At 38.1% G+C, this 19,177-nt stretch overlaps 1 protein-coding gene across 4 annotated transcripts in view; it reads right to left on the reverse strand.

Annotated features, from left to right (window-relative positions):
• Positions 1-9,718, reverse strand: part of pax2a (paired box 2a) — a 30,224-nt gene extending 20,506 nt beyond the window's left edge. The window contains exons 1-6 of one of the 4 annotated variants that reach the window (XM_030770698.1): positions 9,670-9,712; positions 7,542-7,707; positions 6,447-6,644; positions 2,354-2,439; positions 2,037-2,156; positions 939-983 (exon numbers count right to left, since the gene is read on the reverse strand). In XM_030770698.1, coding sequence (XP_030626558.1) covers positions 939-983; positions 2,037-2,156; positions 2,354-2,439; positions 6,447-6,644; positions 7,542-7,707; positions 9,670-9,712 — 658 coding nt within the window. Of the gene's footprint in view, positions 1-938; positions 984-2,036; positions 2,157-2,353; positions 2,440-6,446; positions 6,645-7,541; positions 7,720-9,669 lie in introns of all 4 variants that reach the window. The other 3 variants (XM_030770697.1, XM_030770701.1, XM_030770699.1) reach the window with 3 other exon arrangements.
• Positions 9,719-19,177: the final 9,459 nt, after the last annotated feature.

Consider the following 19,177-nt stretch of genomic DNA (forward strand, 5'->3'; position numbering starts at 1 on the left):
GAGTGTGTGTGTGTGTGTGTGTGTGTGAGTGTGTGTGTATACATGCATATATGAATGTGTGGCGTGTGTGCACAGCCTCCCCCAGTGTCTTGGGTGTGAAATAAGGACTAAGTTTAAATAAAGCACAGCTTTTTAGACAATTGGCAGAATCTCAAATAAGCAGGCCTGAGATCTTCATCTGGGTAACAGCGTGTTAGACGCTGATTCACAGTGCAGCTGCCCTCTCCAGCAGGAGGACCACGAAAATGCATTGTGTGAAACAGCGATAGAAACCATTACAATCATTTCATCAATAATTATAGAAGTTACAACCCTGATCAAGATCAGTAAAGATCATAACAATGATTATAACAATGACACCCAAAGTAATCATGTGACCTTGACACATAAATATTAGCATAAAGCTAAGAGATCATTTAAGACGCTTACAAGCTCTTTTCTCTAAGTCCTCCCCTTAGCACTTAGATTTTTAAGCTCAAAATAATTTGTCACAATGAGAATATCACTGGCATTTTGTCTCAGTCCATGCTGTTCTGTTTCTCTCCCAGCCTCTCCCTTTCACTCTCCCTTTCTCTCTCTCTCTCTCTCTCTCTCTCTCTCTCTCTCTCTGTCTCAGTCTCTGAGAGCTGGTTTAGTGTGCGTTAGCAAAGCCTCATGCTAACTCCTGTAAATACATGCCACGCTGTGGCAAATCTGATTTGCTACAGTCACTTTCTATATGTATGAGTCAAATCTCTCTCCATAAAGATATCATTAGGTGTGAGTACGCTCTCTCTCTCTCTCTCTCTCTCTCTCTCTCTCTCTCTCTCTCTCTCTCCCTCTCTCCCCCCTCCTTCTCTGATCCCACAGCTAGACACTCACTAACACAGCACACTTGAGTTGAGTGGCTGGTGATTGAACAAGCGAAAAGAAGGTGGGCTAACAAAAAAAAAACTTACAATATCCTACACTCCTCCCATCCAAGCGGTAGCCACTCCAGTGAACTAAAGAGATGGAAAGATAAAAGAGGGAAGGAGTGCTGCTTTTGATAAATGTTTTAAGAGATTGTTTTCCAACCACTTCATCCTCCCTGGCCCTAGCCCTAGCCCTAGCCCTGGCCCTGCACTGCATCTCTGTGTCTTATTACACCAGCACCACAAAGATGTTTGTTCACGGGCATTACAAAGACTGTAGTTCTGAAGGACCAGTTATGTATTAGGCCCCAGGCAGTTTGTGTGTGCACACGTTTCTCACAGGAGACAAAGCCCTGGCCTGAAACTGAATAGGCTGGTCATACTTTTTTTTTTGTTTGTTTTTTGCCTTTGTCCTTGGAAATATGTAAATGTATCGGCTTTAAATGCCTTTAGGAATTTCACTTTGAATGTAAGTGGTTCTTGTATTTGTAAATCATTAATTATTGTTGTCAGTTATTTGGTTATCTATCTATCTATCTATCTGTCTATCTATCTATCTATCTATCTATCTATCTATCTATCTATCTATCTATCTATCTATCTATCTATCTATCTATCTGTCTGTCTATCTGTCGGTCTGAAAATAGTTATAACACATGCAAATAATGTTAATAAATCTGACATCAGTGACTCTGGAAACTGACAAATTTTTTATTTGTTTATTTCACAACTGTCAAGAGAAACTGCCCCTTACACAGTTTGGCTCCTAAACACGGATAATTGAAAATAAAAAGAAATAAATAATGAAACAAAGACCTCCTATGTCTGTTAATCTGAATGACTCCGGAGTGCAAAGCTAAAGCGTTTTGCTGGTCTCCAGAGGAATGGCTCTGTCATAATGCTGACCAAAACGTCTCTGTGTCACTATGTGTATTTTCCAGCAAGTGCCATAACAGCAAATGATATTATACACCCACTCTAAAACTCTTACAGTGCATAGTATCAACTCCTCAAATGATACTCTCCAATCTGTCCCTCTAGCAAACAAGACAGTCTTTCCAAGAGCTAGCAAAGTTTCAGAAATTACAGAGGAGCTTGTAAAGATACAGGGAGAATAATATGAGAGAGAATCCGTTTGCTTACCATCCTCACGTTTTCTCTTTTCGCCGTTGGAACGTGGGATTCCGAGGATGCCGTTGATAGAGTAGGAACCCACAGGGTCATTGGAGGCGCTTGACACTGGCGGAGAAGTTGTACTGGGCACTGAGAGAGGACAAGCCAAAATTAGCACAGAGAGTTTCCTCTGGACAATGAGTTACGCTTACACATTACTTACAACTGACCTAAAAAGTTCCCTTATTATCACGAAAAATAGTCCAACCAAAAGCAGTGCACCTACAATGCACTGAATGTGTGTGTGTGTGTGTGTGTGTGTGTTTGTGTTTGTGTGTGTGTCTCACCTATAGTGTGGCCTGCTGTTGTGAGGGAAGCTCCTGTACCGTCTGGTGACGGATGAAAAGCCTGCTGAACTTTGGTCCGAATTATCCTGTAAAGGTAAATGTGAGAATCTCATCAGAGTCCTGTGAGAACCACACCACTACTTTGATGAAACCAGATCATCCTGTTGGCTTCAGCAGAGACTGGAGTAAACCTCTGCCTGTTTAAAAGCCCCTGAGGATCCCACAGCCAAGCTACCCCGACTCTGTCACAAATGACCAATCCAGAGGTATTACAGCCACTTGTGAAGTTGATGTTTGAACCTGAGTGGGAGCTACCCCAGAGAGAGTGGATTCAATCAGGCTGGATCCCAGGTTTAGAAAATATGACAAAGTCCCACTACCTCTAAGGTATGATATGGAGGGGGAAAAAAAGTCTTCATTGCACTTTGGTCTGAATGATCTTGCAAACAAAGCATGAAATCGTATCAGTCCACCTCAATGATGAGCTTCACTGACTCAACCTAGCCTCAACTTTCAGAATAATCTCTCTCTCTTGCTCTCCCTCTCTCTCTCTCTCTCTCTCTCTCTCTCTCTCTCTTTCATCTTTCACCTCTCTGCTCTATTGAAAGGTGAGGAATTGCTTGTAGACTGTCTCTGCCGACTACTGTGATCATCGCATATTCCTCTAGCACAAACATCCGGGGGTGCCAGTGTGGTCGAGGCGCTATTGATCAGATCTTGGGGATAAAAAAAAAAGTTGGGAATTAGTGGCAGAGGAGAACAGATGCAAATAGAGGGCTATAAATTATATGTGACAGGAAAACAATAGTGTCTCATTGCTTCACATAAGGCCACTGCAACATCTGATGTCTCTAATGTGAGATGCACTTCACGAAAAAAGACCTGTCACACCACTGAAGAGACAAGAAACGTGTGCAGAAGGCACATATGGAAGTATGTTTGTATTTTTTTTTTAAATACATATTTGTAAAGAAAAGCGGAGAGAGAGAAAGAGGATATCCTATTTGAAAACCTTGTTTCAGAATCAAAAAGTGGTCCAACTTTTGTAAATTATCACTCGGTTGTCTTTTGGTCAACATTTTGCGATAGTACAGTGATCTTGTGAAGTCAAAGTTAGTTAAGTTATACCTCACAAGATCTAAGTATAACGTCATTGTCCTTCAGGAAAGCTTTCGGCCTAACAAACTTCAGGTGAGGTTAAGAGGGAAATTAAATATTAATGAATGAGGAATACGTAAAGTACTGTGAATGACTTCTGTTTAGATTTGTGAAAAAAATTTCACGAGAATGTGAAAATACGAGCCTTTTTTTCCCTTCTTTTTCAACACATCTACCCTTGTACTGCCCTTTGGCTGGAGGGGCAAAATCTACCAGCCTCTTCTAGGAAAAAAAAAAAGAGAAAAACTACATGCATCAATATTTTATTTGAATTTTTTCTTTTTTTTTACATCCAACCATAACAATGATTTGACCCCATGACTTGGGCAAGTCACATAAATTCAAGGACTTTATTTGGAATCCATGTTCTTGCTATTGAATAAGCAATTTGGGAAGGTGAATTAATGACTTTGCTCCACATGGTGAAAATTCCCTGTAGAAATATGGAAGCATGAATCGATGCATTTGAAAAGCCGCTTTAGGACCCTGATTTTTCCGGTGGCCAGTGTCAGCGGTAGTGCAGCGTGTGCTGGTAACTTCACGCTGTTCTGGGGACACAGAGTACACTTCAGCCTCTGTGTAATCTTTAATAATTCATGCAGAGAAAATGTGCTTAAAGCTGGGACATCCTCTAATGTCAGCAGAGTAGAGGTTAACTTCTTAACCAGTGAAAACACCAGGGTTGCCTGCTCTATCCCCACTTCTGTGGAAAAGGAATACTTTCGAAAATACTACAGCAACAGCTGTTTTGAAAATGAGGCGAAATTTGTTTGTTTCGCTGGATGTGAAATCGTTGACATTTTGGACGTAGTTGGTTTGATTTTCTGTCTTTGTCCTATTTTTCTTTTCTTTTTTTTTCTTTGTTTCAATTTCTTTGCACTTTTATGTTATTTGAAATTTGTAGTCTCTCCCCACTCACACATTCGCAATGTGAAACTCACCAAAATGACCACATTAGAACCCAGATAAACAGTGTTTTTTTTTTTTTTTTTGGTTTTTTTTTAAGGAACCATTATGCTTTGGAGAGTTAGGAAATTAGAATTGTACATTGTCTATAGTCATGTTGCTAGCAAACCAATAAGGGATTACTCTGAGTTCAGAGACAACCAATAAAGATCCCACATCAACCTCTCATTATTGAAAATGCATATTTATTTGCATATTAGTCCCACACATAAACAAAGGCCCATTGAGAATCTCTTCTCAAAGCAATAACCTGAACATAATTAGAAAATAAATTTTATGAGTTCTCCTTTATGTACTTAAAAGCAGATTTAGAATTTACCATATATTTGTGTAAAGACATTCCCCAAATAACCCATTTAAGCAGTCACTGCACAAAATGATTTTTTAAACTTCTTTCTATCCCCATTTTCCCTCAGAAATGTCTTGTGTGGGTCGGCCCATGATCTCTCTTCATCTCATTAAAATCTAAGGCTGCTGACCAGCTCTCTGGAACAGTGCCTCCTAACCAAAGTTCATTCCCCCCGGCTCGCAGGTAGGCCTTTTTCACCTTGTACTTCCGTTCGTCTTTTCTCTGCCCCCTTTTCTACATATTTTCTCCTCTCTCTTCTGATGTGAATCGTAAAGGAATAGAAATGCTAGTTTCCCTTTTTTTTTTCTTTAGCAGAGACACTCCGGAGCCGCTTGCGTTAATATACATCGTATCTTCAGTATATGTGTCTTTGATCCGCAGGGATCAAATTCACTTTGGTGAAATGAGCGCGCGTACGCTGGTATCATGTCAGTTACCGTTTACCAAAAACACGCGTAGGGTTTTTATTATTATTATTATTACTGTTATTATTATTATTATTATTATTATTATTATTATTATTATTATTATTATACATTACTATGGATCTTCGTATTCTGATCTGTAATGTCGTGATTGCTCTTGTTGTTGGTAGTATTGATGTTTTATTGTTCTAGGACAGTTTCTGTTTTAACGTTACAGTAGTATGTTGGTAACGTCCACAGTATTAGTGGTAGTTTACTGAATTTGTAATGGCAGTAACAGCCAACCCACCAACGACATTGAGATTACAACACGAATAATAATGTATTTAGAATAATGTATTTTCAATAATAAGCATATGTCGTTTTCACAGCACAGTGAATGGAATTTAATTTTCAGTACATCCACAATTTGTGATTCCTTTTAAATTCAATCACTTGAAATATGATTTAAAATGTGTTGAAATTTGGTCACAGAATCATGTACCGAATTATGTTTGAAGGCGACAATATCTCAAAAACACAGGTTTTCTTTTTTTTTTCTACTTCATTTTGGCTTCTGTACACTAATAAAGCTTCTCTGCGTTAATAAAGAGAATATACTGCGGCCGGTAACGCGCTGTGGTCTAGTATTGAACCACTGTGCCGTGTTTTCCCGATGCCACTAGCTCTGGTTACACAGTATTGATTGGTTTTCATCCAGCCAGATGCGATTTTCGCGGGCCCAACCATAGATCCACGGCTGACTGTCGACAGATCTGGGATCGAATTGCAGATTTGAGACCACCCGGGGAGGTGGAATTAAGAAGTCGCCAAAATCATATTAATGAAAAGAATGTTGTGCCCTCCCCCCTCCCCACTACAGTTGTACAGGAACTGCTGCGCATCTTTATAATTTTGATGATTTCGTCAAGGCAAAATAAATCTTTAAATCGTCCCAAATGCAATAAAGGCAATTTTTCGGATATTTTAATGTCTTCACCGGTCGACGCTGCCCAACTGGTTACCGACTTCTACTGACCTACAATTTCCCTTAGCTAATAAGGTCACAGCAATGCAGCTCTATCGACACAGGCAGCGCTTCGATGAAAGAACGTGTCTTTTGTGCTGTCCTTGCAGCGGTTCTCCAGTCTCGTGAAAGCGAGAACTGTTTAAATAGATAAGTGATAGAAATAGGCTACTTTTTTTTTTTTTTTACCTGTTGATAGATGACACGCTTGGGACAGTGTCGTTGTCACAAACGCCCTCAGCCAAAAGCCGATCTCTGATCTCCCAGGCGAACATGGTAGGGTTCTGACGCTTATATTCTGCAATTTTATCCACAACTTTGGGAGTCGCCACTTTTGGTTTGGATCCCCCAATAACTCCAGGTTTAATACTGCCGGTCTCGTAATATCTGTAATGACACGAATTGATCTTTTACAACAAATTGGATACACAACATGGTATAGCCTACAATTAAGTGGATACTGGGGTTTGTGTGAGGTAAATTAAATCTGAATACGCGAAAGCATTTTAAAACAAGTATTCCAATGTTTTCTAAATTTCAGAACAAATGTCTTCCTACAGCTGAAATGGATCAACCCACTTTGCTTTGTTGTAACTCTCTGTAAAGAACATATATTTGTATTTAACGTAAAAACGGTCATGATTTAAAAGAAAAACCTCTCTTTTACAGTACTAAAAAGCAGACAAACTAATGTATATATTTGTTGTGACACCTATACTCTTCGTAGTGTTCTCATTTCCCCACAGTTAAACATTAAATAGCCTATCTCAGCTAATTATGAAAAATATCATTTAATAGAAAACTACAGTACACCTGCTTCATGTCACATGCATCTCATTAACAAGACATGCTAGCAGAGCTTTTTGCACATTTTGTAAACATTTAAACATTCCAAGTTCACAAAACAAAATACCTTATCAGATCCATTTGATAGCTGAAAAATATTTCAAGACATTCAAAGATTCGTTTGCGATGTGGTTCTAGTAAACATATGGTTCCTTTAGGAAGCAAACTTTTGTGTGTGTGTGTGTGTGTGTGTGTGTGTGTGTTCTCTTCTACAGCAAACAGTACCCATTTATAAATGCGTAGCAACTTAGGCAAAACTTCTCGGTAAACTAACTGATTTGTGGCCGTCAGGGAAATAATTGATAATGGTATTTCTTTTACATTTTGTTGATGTAAATATATGCAGTTGGGTTCTATATTGGGTATTGGGAACACAGCTGAGCAAACGTGGGTCATATTTATATTTGACTCGTGTCAGGCGGTTGTTTTTCCCCATACCTGCCGAGAATTTTGCTGACACAGCCATGGCTGACCCGTAGTTGTCTGGAGATGTCACAGGGCCTGACACCTTGGTGCGCGAGCTCCACGATTCTTTGCCTCACCACGTCAGGTAGGGGTCTGCCATTAACAAACACCCCGCCTAGCTGGTTCACACCCCCATGCCCTACATGGGATACAACAACACAGAGAGAAGAGCATAACATTACATACATACAGAAAATATGTTGTGCTTCGAGCATAGCTCCTTCTTATTGCCTGGCCGAATTCATGTATGCGGCACACTTCAGTGCATAAATCATGAAAAGCCGAACACACACCTCATACACACAAACACACATACATACACAAACACACACCTCATACACACACAAACACACGTGCCAACAACAGAACAACAACAAATCTATGTATACACTGGACTGCAGACATGAACGCACCAGATGAACAAAGCTAATGAACGTCGTTATACCTGTTATCTGTTTAGCAACGGCATTAAACGGCAGTCTTAATAAGCCTAATAATATAGGAATACAGGTTTCCCGCTGCTCAAACAAGATTTGGCCACACTCTCTCGGTATGTTTTGGTCTCTATGAGCCAATAAATAAGGATAGACTGTAACTTTAAGAGCCAAAATTATCGAACGCTTCTAATGTAATTTCTTCAATTATTCGGCAGGCACACAGAACCATAAACCACAAAACTCAACAATGAAAGCTTTAAAGCGAAAAACGATTCAATTGCTCACGCGAAATGAGACTTCAGTTTCCTACAAAATTATACGTTACTTTATTCATATTGCCAGTGCTTTTGAAATTATTAGAATTATTATTATTAATACTAGTAGTGGTAGTAGTAGCATTAGTATTAGAATTAATATTAGTATTAGTGTGTTCTCGGTTAAAGTGTTTCCATCATAATTTAATAATTGTACAAATTAATGTTTTATTAATACATGAACATTTGTATTTTGTTTTACCGAACCAGCCTACTGTTCATGTTTACAGTCTTTCCTTTAAACGGGTTAAATCCACAACATTCGTCGCTGTGCCAAGAGTTAGGTACCATTTTCCTTCGCCACTGTTCCATTGCAGCCAAACACATGTCGCACATCTAATGTTTCAAGCTGTTTAATTTTCCTTGCACAATTATTGTAAATAATTGAAAAGAGCTTTGATAACTCATATTACGACCGTAGAGAAGGTTACAGCAAATGATTAAGAATTAATTATTTAAATTAGACGCAGGCCTATAATCATCTTATTACAATATTTAATTTACACAGACAGAAACTAGACTGATGAAATTCTTAGCAAACTGTGGTCTATTTTTTCGAATACAGGAAAACATTGACCGGGTCTTTTAGTTTCGTTTATTTGTGTTAGTTATTATTTTTTAATTTTCACATTTTCATTCATTTGTTCTCTTTGACATTGTCTGCCTTTAAAAATCTCGTCTTTACTTCAAGTTTCACAGATTGGCACTTAAACACGTGTGTAGCGACACTATCTCTGAATTTCAAAAAATACAAATTGCTTTAACATAACATTTAATGTACATTCAATCCAACTCCAACTAAAATTGTGCAGTCTTAAATTGGCGGACTACTGGTATTTCATTACATACATTACATTACATTATAAACGCCAGTTCTGGTTACAGCGGTGCTGTTGACTTAATATATGTTCTAAGATACTGTTCACACGGCAAATGCATTTATAATGCTGGTTTAATTTATTGTTTTGGTTGAAAAGGGTGGTAAAATAATTAATAAAAAAAAAAGATTAAATATATAGCCTACCTCAGTAAGCGCGATTACAACAACTCAACTTTGTATTGATCTAAAAAGGCTAAATGATTGCTCGTAAAGGTCGATAATGTTACCTGCATTTCTTTTACTTTATTTTGTCTTTTGCATTTTGCACTGAGGTATTTTCCCGTTTCACTGTACGTTTCTTTAAATGACAAAATATTCGCTGCCCATATATCACTTATAAAATGTGTCTAAAGCGTCAAGCTAGAAGTAACCAATGGTTTCCCTATGTCAGCGTAACTCTACGGCGTCTTAACATTACACTATACATTACAAAACATCATTTAGTGAAAGAAAACTACTGTTGTACTCACGGTGCATCGCTGTGAAGGGGTCTGCTTTGCAGTGAATATCCATGGGATAGCAAAGAAAGGAAAGGTAATCGACTGAGGTCGCCGTCTCGCCTTGGTAATGCAGCTTTAAACGTGAATTATAAAATGTTGCTATCCGTAAAAAAAAGTCGCGTACTTCTGTAGCCAGCGGGTTACAGAGGAACTTCTTGAAAACGCAGCGAAGTTTCTCTTGCTGTTCTGTCCATTCAATGAAGATACAAGCTTGGTCAGGTGCAGATCATGTCCGACAATTGTCTCTAGAACATTTTTTTTTAACGCAGCAAGATTAGCGTGATCTGTGGTTCTCTAAATATTTGTCAACCACATTTTGCGAGGGAACACAATCTTTAGCCTAATAATCACCGTCTCCTCCTATGTCCACTCTCAAAACTGTAGTGTAAGAATTCCTCGATTTATGGAGCGGGGCTAGCAGGTCTCGAGTACAGTCAGAAACATGCGGGGATGACAGGGGAAAACATGGACACAGCAAACGCGTCCTGCAGTCCCCCTCTCTACAAAAATGGGATGTGCCTGTTTGAAGCTTTGGGCTCAGAATGAAAGCCTCCTTCTCAGTGTGTCTGTTTCTAAAAGCTGCAATCTACCGCCCCCCCCCTCTCTCCAGATCCCCCCTCGCATAGAGATGGATGGCTTGTCAGACAAAGGCAATAGATTCCAACACTTCGTGATTCGCCAACGCAAAAAGCTGGAGCTCAAATGAGGAGGTCCCTTCATCTGAGTCTTCGGAAGGGGAGGGATGCAAACAGGGAAATGAGAGGAGTTTGGGATAAGAAATCGAGGAAATTAAAAGACAAGAGAGAAAAAACAGGACCACCAGGGACCAAAATTGTATTATTTTGACCCGCAACACTGTCAGGAACTATAACCTGAAGAACCGTAGAACTGTACGATAGTACCAACGTGCTGCATAGTTAATTGGATTTTTTAAAAATATCATGTTGTATGCAATAGCCATATTGTAGCCTAACTGATCATTTCACAAGGCGTAGGCCATAGAGTTATTAGATCAAATTAAGATAAAATACTTTCTATTATTAGATCTTTACATAATTTAGGATTACATTTTAATAAAAAAAAATGAAATATCGTAACTTCTGTATTGTATACGTAGGACTTCATTTATCTGAACAGTTTTTGTGTGAGTCGGTGTGCAAATATCAAGATGTCCCTAACCATGTACTCACATTTAGTGGTCAGACCACAGACCACATTTAGTTATCAGTTACGAGTTAGCTTAGGATGGTACATTGTTATCCAAATTGGTATAACAAGATTATTCTGTTTGCTGGCTTCTCTTATTCATGTGTAAAGTGTGTGTTGCTCTCTGTGCGCCGCTGTGGCCTACCATGCTATTTCATAGCTGACTCTGTAGATGGCGCTGTGTGGTTTGCTTTATTATTGCCATTAGCAACATGCTGGCAGGGTGATAGGGCTTGTGTGTAGTTGATAAACGATTAATTTCCTGTTTCTCGTACATTTTCCCAGCTTATTTTTTTCAAGTTTTGATGGAAAATTCGTAAGATTCCAATTCTTTTTTTCTTCTTTCTTTTCTTTCTTTCTTTCTTTCTTTCTTTCTTTCTTTCTTTTTTTTTTTTTTTAAGAATTTTGGATAGTTTTGCTTTCATCATTTAAAATGGCCACAAGATTAGACTATTAACCAGTTAAACATGAAAAAATAAGGCTAATCGGATACACTCTTCCAAAAATGGACAAGTGAATATCCTAACAAGTTAACACATTTACGTCAAGGTATGACTGTGTTTACCATCATACTCAACGACTTTCTGCTTCGCGCTTTAACAAGAGATATGGTCCTGAAAATGTATCCCCCCCCCAAAAAAAGTTTATATTTTAATTAGGATAGTTACAGTGGACTTAAAACTGTTTGGGCAAGTTCGTATATAGTAAGGTTTTGAACAAGGAGGGGGAAAAAATGTCACATTTAAATGTTTCGTGCTCATAAAGTTTGCCAAGGCTGGTGCTGAAAATACACGACCTGTGTTTCAGGACCTCTAGCTCAAAAACAGGCTGGCATAAAGAATGAAAATCCAGGACTCTCATTTGAGTTACCTTAAAAATACAGACAGTTAGGACATTTTCACTGGACATCTCTCTGTCTTACATCATCATCACCATATTATTATTATTATTATTATTATTATTATTATTATTATTATTATTATTATTATTATTATTGGTGTGTGAATTGATCAGTCATTTTTATGAGTGCAACTGGATTTTATAAATTAAATATATTATCAGCAGATTAACAGCATGAATCAGAAGACGAACAGATATTCCATTTGTGTTCCATTTATTCATTTGATAAATTAATCTCAAAAATGGTACAATTTTAGCGTACAGTGAAAACATATTTAGACAGAGTGAGCTTTGTGGTCGACGTGGATCCGACTAAAAGAACAGGAGGCCATGTTGTGTTTTGCCCTTCGGCCAAATTTGGGGACGATTCTTCTTTTTGTTAGTGTTTTTGGAGGGAGCTTCTGGTACAATATGTAACACCATGGGCAGTAATTTCACACTCCACTACACATTTCCCCTAAAGCTGCTTTTATTTCCCCGCAAGAGCCCTGCTTTTTCGCCTCCACTCCTCCTCACTATGTGAGTTACTTCCCGTGTTAAATAATAGCAAAACTAATTGCAACTGATCATAGCATAGAACAATAAAGGAGCTTCATGTAGCAAAGCGTTTTCTTTTTCTTTCTTTTTGCTCTCTTTTTTAAAAAAAAAAATCTGTGTTCTGTATTGTTTTTGTGTTTGACTTTTGACGTTTGCTTATTTAGTTTGTTTATTATTTGTTAATGCATGTGCATACTAAATTTTGTAGTGAGTTGTCCCACTTGGACGAATATCTTGCTTAGAATGTAACTGACAATTTAAAGAAATATATGCTACGCAAATGAGAATTTTCGAACATTTTGACACATAGTGATGACAAATCAAAGGTACATAAAAGAGAATATTTAAATCTTCAAATGCCCGAATTAGCATGTGTTTTTAATCTGTTCTGTAAAAAAAAAACCAAAAAAACAAATCAAAAAAACAATTGTAGTGTAAAATCACTTTAATCCAATATCAACGCATTGTTTATTTAAGCTAAACTATATTAGCCACACATTAGCGTTAGACAGATTTGGAGCATCTGAGAAAGAGAGAAAGAGAACGAGTGAGAGAGTGAAAGGCAGTGAGTGAGAGAGAGAGAGAGTGGAGAGAGAGAGAGAGAGAGCGCGAGAGAGAGATAGGGTATCCAATGCGAAAGCTGCGGGCGCCGCTCTACGCGCAGGCTCTTGGACGGCTGTACAGAAGCGCGGCTCGTTTCAGTGCCTCTGGTATGTCTTACAAGTTTGTCCGTAGCAAAGTCAGCCATGTGAACTGTAAAGGACTTCCAATGAGGAAGCAGGAAATCCGTTTCCTGCCATTTCTGGAAACCTATCATTTCTATTCTCATTCACCTTAATATTATTATGACAACGTCACCAATCGATACTGTTTTTTTCCCCTAGACCTACACTGCTCTTCAGTTGGGATCTTCCATCGCTAGGTGTAAGTGGAACACAAATTCTTATAGCTACATCATTCCAAGGATTATGAATTTACGAAAATCTATTTAAGATATCTGTAGCACTATCTTTCCTTAGAAGGTTTTAGTTGTCTTTAAATGTAGATATGCATACTGGGCTCACTATAGCGCAAAAAATATATGTGAATGTGAGAAAGAGAGAGAAAAAGAACGGATGATGTAAAATGTACAGCAACATTTTCCGTCAGCGGTAAATGTTGCACATTGCATATGTAAACGGTGTTAATATTTTAACGCAGTCCAAACACTCAATTGTCAGTTGGCAAGGAATGTGCCTTTTCACGATTTTTCCCCCAAAATTACAAACTAAAGTTTATACGCAGAAAGATGCATTGTGTCTAAAGGAATCTTAAAATATGATTAATTTATTTAAATTAAATTAAATTAAATATGTTTGCTCTTTGCATATTTCACGTTAATTAAGGAAAATAACAACACTTATATATGTATGTGTGTGTGCGTGTGTGTGTGTGTGTGTATATATATATATATATATATATATATATATATATATATATATATATAATTCACAAGTAATTTCCTCCGTAGGATTTTTGAAATAATAAGTATTAAATCGTTTAAATGAAGTGGTTACAATTGCTACTACGTGGAAAACCTCCATCCCTTCACATTGTATGTGTCTAAATATTTGTTTGTGTTCTGACTGAAATACTTAAACGGCATGTCTGGCGTCAGGAGATCAGCTGCGCCCTTAGATTGCCTTCTCATGCTGTCTATAGGGCGAACAGATGGACCATCAATTTAATTCTACCCACGACACCATCAGAGATTGATTTTGTACTTGCTTTTAATTTTGCCATAATTAATTAGATCATTACAACTGTTTTTCATTGATCTACCCATTTACACCCAAAATGGAAAGGTGAATTAGCTAGTGATCTATGTTTTCAATTAAGCGCACGGTATAAGACAATGTTAAGTACCATCATCCACCTAATAATACTAACATTAATACACATACTAATACTAACTAATACTAATATTAATAATACTGGTAGTGCTGTGTTAATGCCCTGCATGTGTTGTATTACCATGAAATAGTGGCCAAACCAACATATATAAATATCACGTGCATGTGTTTTTTCTCTCTCATTTAGGCTTTATCAGAAGACACAGAGCTCCCACGTTGACACGGCTTACATTTTAGTTGCTGTAGTCTACCATGCATTGTGACAACATACAGGCCCAACTAATGACATCAGCTCAGCGTGAATCCGCGCTCTGAACATGCACTTGGCTCTTCGGCATGATGCTACTAGCAGTTTCATTTGTACGTTTTCCAAACACGAAGGCGCAGCATACACAGTCTAACCGACTTTTAAAGTAACCTTCTAATGGTGGGTTAGTGCACTCACGTTTAACGCTAGGTTCAGAGCTACTGTATGCCCTTACCTTAACAGAAGGCGGCTCAGCTCTATCGCTGGCAAATAAACGCTGACACTGTTTGGCGATTAGGGGGAAAGAGTGAAAAAAGAAGTCTGCGCTTACCTGATCGACCAAAGCTGTGAGCCATGGCTTTTCCCTGTCTAATGGTCCGTCTCGTCGATGCAGCCCACTAGATCTGTCCGGCCTCCTGCGTTCCTTCCTCGGTTGGGCGTCTTGCCTCTCCCCGCTGGTTGTCAGAATCTTTGACCGATCATCCAAAACTAAACGGTTTAGACGACAACAAAAAAAGGAGAGCAACCCCTGCTCTAGTGAACTAGGGATTGATAAAGGAAGGAAAATAGCAATCAAAACAAATAAAGCGTTGCAGGTGTTGTATAAAAAGAAAGCGTAAAACTTGTGCGCTGGAAGTAAAAGAAAGGACTAAGAGTATGGGGAAATGCTGAGATCTTTCCAAAGGGATTTTCTTTTTTGTTTTTTGTTTTTTCCTTTCTTTCTTTTTTTTTTTGCTGTTTGTAGGAGGCTCAAAGGTAGGACTAATCATAATGAATATTCATACCCTGATTACAGCACTTACCTTCGTTTCTAAGACATGAAAAACGCAATGTTAATGCGGCTCCGTCACTTCCGTAAAGTTTAGTCAGAAAGTTCAATGAGAGGTTAAGCTTGGAGTTGTGATGATGGTGCTGATGTGCCCACTGGTTGAACTTTGCAATATACCATGCACGCGAATACGATCTTGTTTTTAAGGTGACTAGTGTTACGTTTGTTTAAGAAATACTTAGGTTCAGTGTTTTATTGTCTCAGAATGTTTGGTAGAATTGTTTTGAACTAAAACAAGAGCACCTACCGTTAATGTCAGGTTTGACAGAGCCTATCACTTTTGTTTTGTCCCTCGCGTTTTAAATAGCTTTTGTCTTTAAAAAATACACTCGTTTTACGATACAGTCTATGTACACTGCGTTGATTTCGGTCGAATTCATGGAGGCAACATAAAGTATGACTTAGATAACACTGAGATTCCAGTGTTTGCCCTGCATTCAGTAATGCACTTTATATTGACTTATATTTAAAATAACAATGACTTATATTTGAAATACTTATTTTTGTCCAGTTTTTGTTTAGATAGATAGATAGATAGATAGATAGATAGATAGATAGATAGATAGATAGATAGATAGATAGATAGATAGATAGATAGTAAACGACAGTTTTACATGTTATATTTCAAAAGCTAGGTTACTTTTTTAAACTCAAATGCCAAAAGTTGAAATCCCCTGACGATACCTCGTGATTATCTTAAGGTTGCTCGATCGTGGAAACAGACGTTTGTGTGACGTGTTCTTTTTTCAGAAACTTTGAGGAGAAGTTCTGAGACACACATATTAATTCAGCATTTAATCGACAATACGACCGTAGCATGACACTAACAGGAGAATCCTTAATCACTGGATAGATTGAATACCACGATATGATTTGGTCTGTGAGATTGTATTAATTAAGACGCTGTTGACGCGTGTGCTCATATCACAAACTTTTGCGAGCCACAATCTCTCTCTCTCTCTCTCTCTCTCTCTCCCCCCCCCCCATCTACAGCCACCCCCCCCCCCCCCACCACACACACACACACACACACACACACACACACACACACACACTGTGAGGGGGGATAGTGAGGTGGAAGGGTAAATCGGAATACACTTTCCTCAAATTACCCCGGTGCTCTATACATAATCATATCAGTAGGAACCTCAGCCGCCAGATTCTGCAACCGTCTCTGCCTCAGGTTCCGAAAATTATTAGCAGCAATTAGCATCTTATTTGCATTTTATACCAATCAGCACACATAATATTCGTTCAGACATGAAAGACATACTTATTGATTATTTAATTTGGCTTGAGTTTCGAAAATATCACTGTACTCTTCCTCTTCTTCCTCTTCTGGCTACATTAAGATTCAGTGAAATATTCAGATTTGCTTTGTGTTTATGTGCTGTTAGAACACCGTGTACTGTCTGAACAGATTTTATCACTTTAAACTTAAAAAAAGCTATGGCTACCAGTTGGGGGACTGCAGTTCTATGTCATTGCAAATGAACTTTGTGCGTCGTCGGCCCCACTGGTAACATTAATAATAATAATAATAATAATAATAATAATAATAATAATAATAATAATAATAATAATAGGAAAATGCGTACTGACTGCTAAACTGTAAGTAGAAATGATTGTAATAGTAGAGAGGATGAAGATAAGAGCCGAGGTGAAGATTTTTCAGTGAAGTGGAGCGTTTGAAACGGGCCAAAGGGGAAACAACCCATCCTCCCTCACAAAACTTTCTAGCTGACCGGTCAAAGGTGTGCCTCTCCTGTTCAGAACGGAAACTACTCATTCAACCTGGGAAACAGTAGATTGCATTTTAAAGGACACAAGTCATGAGTCTTATTTTCCCTTTCTTTTTTCTCTCTCTATCTCTCTCCGTGTATCTTGACTGTCAGTCGGTTTAATTTTTTTTCACCAAAGCTCGTGTGCCGGGTAAACTTTTTTTTTTTTACTACATTCATACAGGTTCCTGTGTATTATTATAACACAGTTAAAATTAGTTGTTCTCATGAGCAGAATGAGTAAGATTTACTGGTTAAAAATTTGGAGCGAAAATTTGGATTCACAAAAGAAAGCATATATAAACTGTTTAGGCTGTATTTTTTGAATATATATATATATATATATATATATATATATAATTTTCTCATGAGAAGAAACACAATTAAGAACACAAAAGGTATTACTTTGCCTCTAGAAGATCAAGAAACATAAAATAGTGTTATTACTTCCTAACTTTAATAGGTCTTCATTTAACGAAGAGTCAACAGCACAGGTATTTTAGATCCCACTCTGGTCAGAGATCTAAGATGCTACTTTCTTAAATCTACAATGAACAAGTTAGCCGCGGAAACTTTCACTGTGCGGTTGACTTCATTTTGCGCTAAGAGAAGTAAACCTCAAGAGCGGCGTTGGGAAAACCTTTTTTTTTAACGGGTTAACTACACCTCCGAGTGATTAAAGGCAGATATGTTAGTTAAATTGTATTTCTGTCTATAGGCTATATTGGGTAGTACTTCATAAAACGGCAGGTTTACCTGGGTGTAAAATGTAGGCTTAATTTAAGCAGCCATGAGTTGAGGAGAGAGCCCTCCACTCAAGGTGTTTAAAGGAAGTTCACGTCTTAGCTGCGCTCGTGGTCCAGTACCCCTCAATCCAGCCTTCTGAGCTCTTTAGGCGTTGAAAAAAGTGGCTTCACACAAAATGTTTGTTAACTAGGCGATATAGAGGCCATAATAATTTAATGTTGAATTTTATAGCTTTACCACGCTCTACCGTTCTTTTGAATATTGTAATATCGCATTTTTACAAGTTGCTCGTCTGTTAATGTTCCAGCTAGTAAGTTTTATCTTCTCTCTCCGATTTTTTTTTTTTTTTTAATTTTTTTCTCTTTGCATTCGCTCGCACTGTTAAACTCTTTGGGTGAAGTTTCCATTGAGCCATTCCTATGTATGCATTACTACGAAAGCTGAATGCTTCTGCCATGAACTATTTGAACTATATAGCTTAAAATATAATTTCATGTTACTGTGCCACTTTAATGTACTATACAGAGGCGTTGAGCTTGTTCTCGCATTGGCGATCCGCTGTAATAGCCAGAAGTAATGGGTTTTATGGAGTGTCAGATGTGGATGGTGTTTTATTTGTTTGAAAGCGGAATGTTTTAACAAAATGACTTATTTTACCCCTGTCTGAGTACTGCATGACAGCGCTGATACGGAAAATAATAACCACTCATCAAATAGTCAAACGTGGAAGAATTACCTAGTTACATGTCTATGTCATAATATGTATATTTTATTTGTTGTGTGTATTGCGTCAGAGGAAAAATCATTGATGACGTTAGATCAGTTTGATCATTTGTAAGTCGTGCAACACTGTCCATGATAGCACTGAGACTTTAAGCCTTCCTTTTTAAACAAAATAAAATAAAATAAAAATGTAAACTAGTCTTTCAGATCACGTTAATTGTCTGATTTTGTTCACCTTCATAATCCGTTCTGTGAGCAGAGCTTCAGGGCAAAACCTCATATTGTCTAAATAAGCATAATCTGTCTCAACATATATTTCAATAATACCGCATTTCTAATTGACATGTAATGTGTGTGTGTGCGTGTGTGTGTGTGTGTGCGTGTTGGCCCCTAAGGCAGTCCAGGGGGCTCTCAACCCAGCTGCTACTGTCTAAAGCAGACAGGAAACAGCTTCAACAGCCATGCCTACAATATGGAGACCCGCATGCTCCCAAGTGTGCCCTGTGGCATGTCTCTCATATCTGACCCCTTCCTGCCCCCCTTTCTCTCTCTCTCTCTCTCACACACACACACACACACACACACACACACACATGCATGCACCACACACACACAC

This window comes from Chanos chanos, chromosome 4 (genome assembly GCF_902362185.1).
Source record: "Chanos chanos chromosome 4, fChaCha1.1, whole genome shotgun sequence".
Classification (NCBI taxonomy): domain Eukaryota; kingdom Metazoa; phylum Chordata; class Actinopteri; order Gonorynchiformes; family Chanidae; genus Chanos; species Chanos chanos.